This window comes from Halyomorpha halys, unplaced genomic scaffold, assembly GCF_000696795.3.
Source record: "Halyomorpha halys isolate HHAL.00 unplaced genomic scaffold, Hhal_1.1 Scaffold125.1, whole genome shotgun sequence".
In the NCBI taxonomy this organism is placed as follows: domain Eukaryota; kingdom Metazoa; phylum Arthropoda; class Insecta; order Hemiptera; family Pentatomidae; genus Halyomorpha; species Halyomorpha halys.
In genome coordinates, this window is record NW_027108888.1 from 39,605 (window position 1) to 52,956 (window position 13,352).

Genomic DNA, 13,352 nt, shown 5'->3' on the forward strand with positions numbered 1-13,352 from the left:
ACATAATACTTCTCCATATCTCGAAAAACCACTGACAGGGCTTGGATAGAAACAGAAATGGCAAATATTATTCGAATGACTAGAGAAAAATACTTTTTTATTCGTGAATTTTCTTCTCAAATAATCAATTATTCGTACATACTACGAAATATGTTAAAAACATATTAACCATTGAATACTTTTTCATTCGTCATTATTTTACACGAATAATCAATTATTCGTACAAAAACATATGATTAACCATCCGAACACTTTTTTATTCGTCATTATTTAACACGAATATTCAATTATTCCGGCAAAACAATTCAATAAACATTTGAATACTTTTGTATTCGTCCATTTTATATAAAAATAATCTCTTCGAAAAAATTAAATGATTAACCATCGGAATACGTTTGAATTCGTATAAAGACGACCTTTTTAGTCTTTCAGCTATGCATAGATATATTTTATGATTGCGAATAGATTAATTTTAACTTTTCTGATTTCTAACATATAAGAGTCCAATTTTATGTTTTCGGTATGTAGAAAATTAAAACACTATCGATTTATTTTAACTTTTCTGATTTCTAACATGTCAGGGTCTCTTTATATGTTTCAATATATGCCAAAAATAAAAATGCTATTGATTTTATGACGCGTATCGATTTAATTACCGCGTGTCGATTTATTTTTACTTTTCTGATTTCAAACATGTTAGGATCCCGTTATATGTTTTGAGAAATGCAGAATATGAAAATGATATCGATTTATTTTTACTTTTCTGATTTCTAACATGCTAGGGTCCCTTAATACGTTTTGAGGAAATCAGAATATGATAATGATATCGATTTTGTGATAGCTTATCGATTTATATGAACTTTTCTTTTTTCTAACATGTTAGGGTCTCTTTATATGTTTCAATATATGCCAAAAAATGAAAATGCTATCGATTTTATGACGCGTATCGATTTAATTATCGTATTGTATCGTAACGTATTGATTTGTTTTAACTTTTTTGATCCCGAACATATTAGGGTCCCTTTATATGTTTTGAGATATGTAGAATATGAAAATACTATCGATTTTAAGATCACGTATCGATTTACATGATCTTTTCTGATTTATAACATGTTAGGGTCTCTTTATAAGTTTCAATATATGTCAAAAATGAAAATGCTATTGATTTTATGATTGCGTATCGATTTAATTATCGTGTATCGATTTATTTTGACTTTATTGATCCCGAACATGCTAGGGTAATTCGGATAAAGTATTCGCATTGTTTAGTCGTATTGTTAATCGAATAAAAATGTATTCGTTTCTCGTCAATGGAATAAAAACTTCGACTAAAAAAGTATTCGTCTCTTGTCAATCGAATAATTTTTGCCCAACTCTGGATAGAAATTTAATCGTATAACTTTCAAAGGGAAATCACAATGGATTTTAATTGCATTTAAGACCCGATTCATTGTGATGCTAGAGCATGTCCTAGAATGATAACATAAAAGCACAACTAAGGCATTGGATGTTGTTCCAGGAACCTCCACTCAATCCTAAAATGTACAGGCTTGTGTTAAGTCCCATGGAAACGATGCTTGCGTCCGCAGTACTTTCTGAAATGATTCAGTACGTCAACATATTTTTGGCTAAACTTCCTCAAATGAGTGTGAATTTCGTGTTCGAAGACGTAAAAATGAGGTGAATTATTACAGAAATAATATTAATAAAGATTACTCCTATTTTTACATCTTAAAATTCAAATTAACTATTAATAAAGAAAATAACCTAATCATTAAAACTGTTTATCGATAAAAATAAAATAATTAAAATAAAATTTACAAATTAATTACTATATTCATTACAGATCTAAACAACCTATCAAGCCTAAAGTTACTATGACCGATGAAGATACAGCAATGGATGAAAGATTGTCATCTCACTTGTAAGTAATTCCTAGATTTTAAGATTTTACCTCTTGAACTTGGACATGTGATAGATTTTTACTCCCATCAGTAGTTTAAAGATCGTGCAATTTTTTTTTTTCGAGATAAGGTAAAGCCCAAAACATATATACATAATATTCATGCTGTCACATACCAGGAACACTACAGTAATTTATAAATTCTATTGAAAACAATTAAATGGCCAGGATAGTTTTCAAATTTTTTACGCTCAATTTAAAATTAATGTTTTTTCCAATGATTTTGAATTTCTATCGAGGTCTGGAAGAATTTAAACCTAGGTAATAAAGAAATGCATTTTTACAAAATTCGGTCTCTAATCATTACAGTTAGTGGAAATTCGGAAAACCGACAGAAAATTTACTAAATCGGTAAACTCGATACCAGTAGAGAAGATTTTAATTGCTGCATAATTCTGTCTAGCATAACAAAGCACGGAGCATGCGATATTTAGTTTTTTTTAATTCATTCAAAAGTTATACAATTGTTTTTAATTGATCGATGCCAATAAGGAATAGATACAGATATTCAGTATACTACAAAAAGTATATAAAATAAATCAAATATAGTTTTAGGACTATATTTAGGACTATATTTTAGGACACAACTATTTTTGAAACAAAATAAAACACAATAAACACTAGTAAGGATAATTATTGATATAGTTAAGTGTAATAATATTGCAATAATATGATGCAGAATGATGATGAAGACGTTGCTAATAATGACCAGGGACGAGTTGCTGCAAGATGAAGAACCGGCAGCACTCTACGTCTTCAACGATCTTACGTACTGGGCTATACAGTCGGAGAACGACATACTAAAGTCGTAAGTTAACTATTAATTTAAAAGTAATTTCATATTTATGAAGAAACCCCTGTTGAACTGATTCGATACTTAGGACTCCATCTTGACAAGAGACTTACATGGAATCCACACACAAGACTGAAACAACAAGAAACTGATCGTAGATTCCGATTGCTACAACACTTACTTGACAAACGCTCTAAACTTCCTATTCACTACAAACACTTAGAGTATACACTACGATAATCAGACCAATTTGGACACATTGGACCAAACCATCAAATTCTTCCCGCATCCAATCCTTACAATCCAAAATCCTAGATGCTCCTTATTACGTTACAAATAAACTCATTCACAAAGACCTTAACATCCCATTCGTTCCAGATTTGGCCCAAAACGTCTTTTCATTCCAAACTCCTTACCCATCCTAGCCCATTAATTCTTAATATTTCATCCTTAACAATCCCTGATAATCCTCCGAGGCGTCTGAAAAGAAGATGGCCACAGGACCTTCTAATTTAAATTAATGTTTGAAGTACCACCAATGGGTGGTCCCTTCCCAAGATTTTCAAATGTATATGAAACATAGAACATATTTACTTATTGTATTATTTTGTACAGTTGTAAATAACATTAAATAAATAAATTAAAAAAAATATTTATGAAGACATCTTGTGTAAATATAACAATATAGATTCAAATTAAATATTCTGCTAAAAGCATTAGTAAAATCTTGCAAGTATGTAGAAGTAAGTATTGGGCACTATAAAAAGTAAAAAAACGAGTTTAGATAAATAAATTTTATCCTATTTTGGTCTCAAAATATTTTTTATTCCTTTTTGAGTCCTACGTTTTGGCCCAATCGGCCATCCTCAGGTGCAATCTTAATACAATTTTAGAACCAAATCATTTTAAAAAAACAACTTTATGCAGGCTATTCTGCAATATATTCACTGCCGAACTGAATGCAATAGCAGCAACACTTCACTTCTGTTTATCCTTGAACCACACCAACATTACGATAATTACAGATTCACTAAGCTCGATAAAAGCTTTAGATTCTATGTATCCAGAACATCCGAGAATTTCCTGCATTCATTTGCACTTAAAAACTCTACACAACATGGGTATGTCAGTAACATTTCTATGGGCTCCAAGCCAAGTAGGAATCGCAGGGAATGAACTGGCCGATCACGCTGCAAGAGAAGCACTCGCGCTTCCGGGACGGGGTAAAGCAATTTTAACTCCGTCAGAGATATGCAGGCCTCTTGTACAGGAAGTCAAAGATAAATGGCAATCTATGTGGAACGAAAGCCCAATGAGCAAATTAAAAATTATTAAAAAGGATGTCAAGCCCTGGGGTACCTCCAGTCGCAAATGCCGTAGAGAGGAAGTTGTACTGACTAGGCTGAGAATAGGTCACACGAGGCCACCCACTCCTATCTTATATCAAAAGAAACGCCTCCGAACTGCCAGTATTGCAATAACAATTTAACAATAAGCCATGTTTTCCAACGATGCCCATATTTTACACCACATCTCAATAGCTTGGGACTAAGCCAAGTTATCTCAAAAACCATTGGCGACGATGGTAAGGCAATAGAATTGATATTTCGGTTTTTGAAATCACAAAATTTACTGACAAAAATATAACTTGATCGGAAGAAAAAAAAAATAAAATAAAGAAAAAAAATAAATAAAATAATCAAATCAAAAAATAAATAAACTTTAACGAATATTAGCAAAATTAAATAAAATATAAATGGCGTTGATGACCAATGAAGTTTGGCGTCACTAAACAACCAAACAAACAAACGAGGTTCTACTAAGCCAGTTAAGTTTTCCTGCGAAAAAATGGGCAAAAAATCACGTGTGCATTTTTAAAAATACTGTCTAGCATTTAAGACGATTTTAGCAACAAAATTTTAAAAGCATTAGAAAAACAAAAAACTCATAATGGGTTATGAACTACCTATAATATGTAAATTTTTTCTACCATGAACTGACAGAAATTCTATGAAATCGGGGCATAGAAGAGCAAATGACCAATGACCAACGTAACCAGAGTCTACATTTTAGACAATACGTCCCTACGATATACCGTAGGACACAATAATGTCCCATATTGAATATATGGTAGGTAATTATACAGTTGTACCTGATCTGTAACCCTCCCACCGAATAACGGTCTTATATACGTAGATATAATTCAAGTACATATATACATTCAATAAGCATATATTGAAAAAATTAAAATAGTAATAATTTATGTAATTGAAACAGTGAAGAGTTACAGACAACAGATCATTTTGCGAGACTCGGTTATTTTTTTCAAGCGATCTCAACACGCTTAGTATTTGGAAGGTATTTCTTCTGGGCAGAAAATATCGGGTCACTTTAATTTGGGTAACGTCAACCAAAATAAGAACCAAAAAACTTTAAAACGTTTTATCGAAGACTCAGCTAAACACTTTTAAAGTTTAGTTCTAAAGAAGGTTTAGTTTATCAGTAATAGAAAACAGTGGAATAAAAAAAAATCAATATAATCGCTCCTGGCTTAATCTATTATCGTATTTGGATTTTTTCTGCTTATAATATAAAGCTTATAAAGTCACCCGAAACAGTTTTATGAAAATTCTTTGTGTTTTACTAGACGTTTAATGAACATATATTAACGATGGCTTAGATTTTTAATGATCAAATGAACTATTGAAATTGATAACAAGGGAATCATATAGACTTACAATGGGGTGTAGACAGTTGACCGTAGTTTAATAAATGGAAACGATGGTCGGGTGCAATCAGGAAAAAAATACAATTAAACAAATTTATTCGTGCCGAGGTTTCGACCTGAGTTTCACGTAAACTCAGTTTATCCAGAATCTCTGCCGAAAGCTCCCTGATGAAGACCTGAAACGCAAGTCGAAACGTCGGCACGAATAAATAATGTTTTGATTTTTGCTGACAGCACCCTGACCATCTTCTCCACTCCTTTATACTTAATTTCAACAGACACTTCTCAATGTTACAAAAAGGAAAATTTGATTAATTCATGTTAGAATTATTCATGGAATTGTTATTCAAAGAAATTGGAATGACAATATCTATTCTGTTATAGCCTTTATAGATTCTATTATTTTAGATTTTATAGCCACTTTAAGACGCAGAAAACTATTAATTATGTCATCATCAATTAACAAGTTTTTTTTCTTTATAAAAATTAGATTTCGTAGGATTTTGAAAAAAAAAATACTCTGAAATATGAGTTTTTAGTTGAATATAAGTCATCACCATCGATCAAAATCGATTGCTGAATATTAATTTTTTATCTAAAAAAAAAAAATTTTTTTGGATAAAAAAAATTATAATTTTATGTCCAGTCCAAACTATTGTTAAAATAATATTTATTTTTGAAGGCATAAATTCATAAGCGAGAAAATAGTATCTGCAAGAATGAGAATGCGGACAGCAAAGGAAATGGCAAAACAACGCATAGCTGCAATGGAATCAGGAATGGCAGTAGTTGAGGTGAAATCGGTTAATTAATTATGATTATGAATTGTTATATGATTTAATTAGTAATTAATACATAATAATTATTAAATGTGAGAAGTAATATATTTTAAATTAACAAGGCTAAGCTTTTAACATGAAAAATCCTTTTCTACTTCAAGTTTGGTTTATTTAACAAAACGAAAAGAATGCACAAAATTTAAATTTAAATGTGTATATATAAATATATACATATATAGTAATAATAGTAATAATAATAATTTCTCAAACTACCTCAAACTATACGCGAAAAAACAAAGAACAACTACAAAATATGGTTGAAGTCGTTTCATCTTTTACAAGAGACATAGGAATGTCATTTGGCCCCGACAAATGTGCAGTGCTCCATGTAACCAAGGGGAAAGTGGTTAGTCAACAGAACATTCTGGTTAATGAAGAAGAATACAAAAAAAAACTTGAAGGTAATAAATTATAAAAATATTCGGGTATGAAACAGCACCTTCAAATATTCCGAAAACATATACAACAAGAATTTTTAACAATGCTCAAAATTAAGTTACGAAAAGTGCTCACAAAATCCAACTAACTGGGAAGTAAAAAATCAAGGCCATCAATAGTAAAAAGGCCAATCATGAAGATAGGCATCAACGCTCTAAGTATAAGGCTTTGAGTTATATATATATATATATAAAGCAGTTTAAGATCCGATTGTGAGGGTACAGACAAAAATTTATACAACTGGTTTCGTTAGTTTCGGCATGTATCGGATTCGGTTCGCATAAAACGCGGGTAGTTTGTTAAGAAATGGAACAATCCTCCATTGTCGTTCCATCACAAGCAGGAACTAGCTTCTGTGGGTCTAAAATATATTTGTGTGGACCGAAACTAGCTGGGCAATTATTTTCAAATAAGTTATAGGGCATCTCATTTTTAGGTAGCTTTGAGGAGCGTTGGTTTTAATGAAGACCCAACTGTTCCGCGGGTTATAGGTCGATATTGATATGTAATAACTAGAGGTCTCTGTCTCTTACAAATTTCCTACATCTATCCAAAATCTCCCCCATTCTATTCTTGATACTTACCGGACCATTGAATAATAACGGGTCTTGCCATTTCTGGCATACGCGGTACGGGAACAGTGGGATAGTGCGCTGGGGTTTGCACATGCCAATGCTTCCAAAAATCAACATTTTTTTTTACTGTGGTGCAGCCCAGCGTTAGGTCAAGCACCTTACTGACGAGGCTGCACCATGCCCACTGCGTCCGTTCGGTAGCTCCTCCTGGTGCGCATCCGTCTGAGTGAAATGAGTGGGGTCCACCACCTCCTTTCACCCGTAAATGAACTCCCTGAAGAAGGGATAATTCTCTTATTCCATTACAAGGGGGAAGTTCGACTCTGCGAGAGGGCGAAAATCCCAGTCTTTCTCGACAGCCTAGCTCGGTGTCTTTCCATGGCGGAGCAATCTACGTGTTTCAGGAACTCCGCACGTGGGGCACCGGGGTTCGATGTTCTTTCCAAATTTCTGTAGCTTTCCCCGAAACCCCTCGTGTCCTGTTAGGATCTGTGAGACCCAATAGTCTGGGAGGACCCATTTATCCTTCAATTTAGAAAGGACGGTAGGGAGGAATTTTCTCAAAGTAGTGCCTTTCTGGCTTGCTACCCACCGTCCATTCCATTCCTCTAGTGAGTCCTCCCGCAGCATTTTCTTCCATAAGTTTGCATTCTCACCGATCCTCTCTCGGAGCTCCTCCGGTTGAACTTCTAGTCCCTACCTCTTTATTTCATATTTAAGGACATCGTCCCGGGGGGATGAGGTTCAAGGGCATCGCTCCGGCCAGTACCTGCACCGCCTCATGTGACACCGTTCTGTATGTCTTCGTGACCCTCAGCAGAGCCATTCTCTGTATGGTGGCCAATCTTCTCTTCTGTGTCTGCGTGAGGTTTCGGCTCTACACATGGGATGCATACCTCGGAATACACGAGATCACACCTTTATATATGGTCATCGTTGCAGGGTACCCCAAAATGCACCCCCTATCCTTCTTAATCTATTGAATGACAGGGTCACCCTGTCCTTTAGATACAACAGGTGAGAAGTTGCATCAAATCTTCTTCTTATCCTCACACCAAGATATGTCACCTCCTCATCCGGCCTAACCCTCTCCTTGGATATCGTCGTCGACGTAGACCGTAGCAAGAAACCTTTTTTCCCCTAGTTCCCCCAGCAACTCATCGAATACTAACTTCCACAGAGCTGGTCCTAGTACCAGACACTGCGGACATCCTTTTTCGATTTTTCTCTCGACCTCGGAGTAGTTTCCCCTGACTCTGACATTCCTGTTATTGAGGTAACTACCTACAAGGGAGTATTGATTACTGGGTGTGTCAAGCTCTTGCAACCATTGGAGTACATGGGGCCACCAAACGCTGTCGAAGGCGGAAGAGATGTCAAATATGATCAATAAGACATATTTGTCCGCCCTCTCCTCCACCTCCCTACGCACTCTCAGCAGCGCATCCGTATTACCCTTGCCACGGGTCGAGCAGCACCGAGGACTGGTCTAAGGTTGTGGACGATCATGTGATCCAGGACCTTACTAGCTACTGGGAGGAGGCATATATGTCGATAGTCTTTAGGCGTTTCCTTATCCTTACTACATCCCTTGTAGAGCAGTCCCAAGTCTGCAATCGTCCACTTGTTTGGAAAGTATCTCTAATCCAAACACTCGTTGAATATATCTAATAACTCCTCCTCGATATAAGGGGCACTTTTCGGATTGCAGCATCTACGCTATCTAGTCCTGGAGCCTTTCTGATCCTTTGTCTGCTCACGGCAAGACGAAGGTCCCATATATCCCATGGTGGACATAGGTCGGTACCTGGTGGGTATAATGTGGAGAGTCTAACCATTCTATCTGCACTATCCTGGGACGGATGATCCGGGGTATGTATAATCTATACATATCTTGGCAGCCTTCTCCAAGTTGGTTGACTGGGCATCTCTCAATATAATAGCCGCCAACCTGTAACGGCTTTCCCAGTGCCACCCTGTACGAGATACCCCAGGGATTCTTTCCTGACTCCTCTACAATAAAGTCGTCCCAGAATTTCTTGTTCTAGCAACGCACTCCTTTTCGGTATACCCTAGTACCTATGCTTAGATTCTACTCGAAGTACAGGCCTCCTCTCGTCGTCTCTGCACTCCTGATACCTATGTCTGGTCCTATAGTATTCTTTCTTTAACTGCGTTAGAGCCGGCGTCCACCATGGGACCGGACGTACTCTCGCCCTTCGGCGTAGGAGGGTAATACTTGCCGCTTCAGTAATGGCGCCCGTAAGCATTGCCACCCTGTGGTCAATTTCTGTCTTCTCATCTATTTGCACCATCTCCTCCCATTCTTGATCAACCAATATTCCCTCCAGTTCACTGGAAAATTCTCTCCAGTTCGCCGATCGGGTCACGAAGCCCATTTCAACAGCAACGCCTTCCTCCTCCACCACACTAAAGGCTATGACCCGGTTGCCGGAGCTCGTATCTGACTGTAGAGTCCGTATAGTAGCGGACCAAACATTCCAAAGCTCTCCAATGGTTTACTTATCTGCGTTACCCACTTATATTGTAAACTCAAACGGCTGTTGCTGTCTAGCTGCAGTAACTTTAAATAACATTGTTTCACGAAGCGAGTATTTAAAGAATTTTTAGTAACCATGACAAAGTTTACTTTAAAACAAGATATCCCTTAGAAATGGGTGCCACTTCTAGTCTTACCATAAAGTGTAGGATGCTTCGTTGCAAACACAGCAGTATCTTTTAGTACCTCGCTTGTATATTTTCCAATTCCTCTATCTGCTTCGAGGCCCGGATTGCTTTTTTTGCGGTATGATCTCATCTTGTGAGATAGTGACATGTCGTACATCGACCAATCTACTCGCTATAATTGGGTCACTGAAATGGGTTATACATTTTACCTGCATGGTTGCATTATTATAAAAATCTTCAAGCCTTCTAAGGAATTTGCCACTTATACCCATTGAGAAAGGTTTTTCCAGAGTTTAGAATTCTCTTCAAAAATCTGCAAATACATACTAAGCAGTACGAGCATGTTTCAATAAATTGATTTGCGAGAGAGCGCTTAAAACAAAAATATTGTTCAAGCGGGCTCTGTCCTGGCTAAAGCCCGATTGAAATTTTGGAAGAGCATCAGCTTCAGTTTAATTAGGTTGTTGGTTAGAGCAATCCATCAATAATTTTCTGGGTTATTTAAATTGCCTTTTTTTGTGTACTATTAAAAATATAACACTGGTCCATGGTTTAGAAATGTTTGTTTCTGTTGGTGTTACAAAAAACCAATGTTTTCTCTTACATTTCTCTTGTATAACTGAACATTTCTCATCATTTTCCGAATTCAATATAATTTTCTTATAAGAAATTTATTTGTAAAAATTGTTATATTATAATTTACTATAAGAGAATTAATTTTAAGTCTGTATGTTTAAAAAGTAACAATAGTTACCTAATAAAAATCAAATATACTAATATAATTATTTCTTATTTTTAACAAAAATCTAGGTAACTAGTCGTATGTCGTCGGAAAATTTGTTCTTCTTTTTTTGTGTGTAATAATGCATTATATCATATTTTTAGACAATGGCAATATGGATCAAAGAGCTCATTTACACTATATTTGCACATATATAAATCAAATAATAACAAGATAAGAAATAGAATAGAGGAAAAATCTCTTCTCACCACTCCGGAAGACCCCGGCATTTGTCTTTCAATCATGTCACTTGTACAAAATCTTATACAAATGGTATATTAAGGTCATGATGTTGCTAACATAGTAAAGAGCATTGACTGTTGTTAAATGGACTTTTGACTGAAATGAATAAACGCGTTTGATGTTAAACAATGCGAAAAGAATCTTTAGTCCGATTGCATTAAACACTTAAAAACTAAATTTATACTTATAATCCAATATTATTTTATTTATTTTTAAAATTCAATTTATTAATATTATTTATTTATTTTTAATCGAATTTCTTAGGAGTCTGTCTAGAACAAGATTGGAGATTAGATTATACAATTAAATGTGATCTAGATTAGGTACAGAACAATTTATATTATTTCAAACATTTGTTTTCCTCTTTCAGGCAGGATTCGAAGAAGTTTGTTCAATCGTCACCATATTCAAAGAGTATGCAGCAAAATTCCAAAAAGCACAAATTGAACAAAACGATTTAAAGATTCAAATGGCTGAAAAAAGTCATAAAAAGATGCTTTACAACAGGTTAAAAGCAATAGAAGATGAACATAGGGCGAATCAACTCATTAAAAAGTACATCAACAGCTCCACAGAGGTAATTTCTACCCGATATAGGATTTATAGTGACAAACGTAAAATAAATATTTATATGTTCTACTAAAGATTGCACATATGTAATATGTTACACTAAAGCCCAGACATTTTTGGAATTATTCAGATATATAACTAAATGGAGTTCGTAAACATCTAATAAAGTAATGAATGTTCTAGGTGATGTAAATTTGTTACAATTAGAGTGATGATATTGGGTCGTTTCATATTATTTATTGGGTCGTTTCATATTATTTATTATTTATTGGGTCATTTCATATTATTATTCATCTGAGGATTAAGGTGGGTGCGGAAGGACTTAGTAACACAGCTGGTTCAGTTTCTTCTTTATCTGTTGTGAAACATGAGGTCTGTCGTTGTTGTAAGAGTTAGGTCCTTTACGATTAAACTAAACAGGTTCATTGTTTTTCGAAAATTTTTAAATGCATTTTAAGACCACTGCAGTACGATGTGGATGTGATGTTGATTCATCTGGATAAAAAGGAAATGTCAATTATTCTTGCTATTGACCACCGCACAGAGGCCAATAATTTTATTTTTAAAGCTAATTTGGTTTTAACATGTTTTTCGGTCTCTCGCCAATACTTAACAACGCTTATTGTCATATACAATCCTTTCTTCGTTAGGATCACTGATTAGCTGTTAAACCCATGCCTCATAAGGCTTCAACTGCTGCCACTCACTAAGTTGATGAGGTACCTATTGATCTACCTTGTTTACTTTACCAATATTCTTTTAGTGTAGAGAAACTGTCTGTACACTCATATTCAGTTGTTCTGCAAGTCCTTTATCAGTTTGGTAAGGGATTTCTTTCACTGTTACAATAAGTCCTCACCCAAAATACTTTCAAACAACCGGCGAATGGTCCATTCCCCTAATACCGTGGTAATGTTTTTTTGCAGCTTGGGCTGCCCAATCTTTCCATTGGTTTGTATTTGGTTACAACATTTGATGGCATACTAAACAATGTGCAATCGATTGCAATGATAGTAAATATTATAAGAAAAAAAAAGGATCAATGACGTCTCACTATAATCTGTAAAAAAAACCCACTTTCTTTATTGTATATAATTTATCACATTTTTAAAATAATAAAGTCGCACATTTCATACAAAATGTTCCAATAATATAATAATAAATGATATGATTAATTGATTAAAAATAATGAAAAATACGATTTTTCGCATTTCATCATACAATTATTTTTTTTTTTATGTTTATATTAAGAAATAATTATTTATAGATAGGGGGTTACTAAACATGATGACTTTAAACTATAAACATAAAAAAACAATTAAATTAAATTTAAAAAAATTAATTAAACACACATTCTAAACTAAATTTTTTGGTTTATAGAAATTGGAACACACTATAGCAACGTGGTCCAAAAAATACGATCAGGATATGGAAGAGATAGATTTGAAGATTGTTAGAGCTAATCAAGATATACCGGATCTAGTGTACGCACTGGGGAAGCTACTTACAACTGTAAGTATTTTTTATAAGCATTACTTTTAGCTTTAAAAAAATAAAAATATGCTATTATAGGAATATAATTTGTCACAATATATTTGATAAATCCGAATCACCTAGGTTAGGGAAGTCTGTAGAAGAATTGTGTATCTAAAAAGTAACCAATAAGATGATTAATGAGGAAGAAGTCCTTAATTAAAGGAATTTGTTAGCCTTTATCTTGTATTAATGAAGTAT

At 34.4% G+C, this 13,352-nt stretch overlaps 1 protein-coding gene across 1 annotated transcript in view; it reads left to right on the top strand.

Annotated features, from left to right (window-relative positions):
- LOC106678128 (dynein regulatory complex protein 9) overlaps positions 1–13,352 on the top strand; it is a 22,166-nt gene that overhangs the window by 5,091 nt on the left and 3,723 nt on the right. Inside the window, exons 2-7 of the mRNA XM_014416467.2 lie at positions 1,520–1,680; positions 1,847–1,924; positions 2,643–2,771; positions 6,167–6,278; positions 11,419–11,625; positions 12,999–13,130. Of these exons, the coding sequence (XP_014271953.1) occupies positions 1,520–1,680; positions 1,847–1,924; positions 2,643–2,771; positions 6,167–6,278; positions 11,419–11,625; positions 12,999–13,130 (819 nt within the window). The remainder of the gene's footprint in view (positions 1–1,519; positions 1,681–1,846; positions 1,925–2,642; positions 2,772–6,166; positions 6,279–11,418; positions 11,626–12,998; positions 13,131–13,352) is intronic.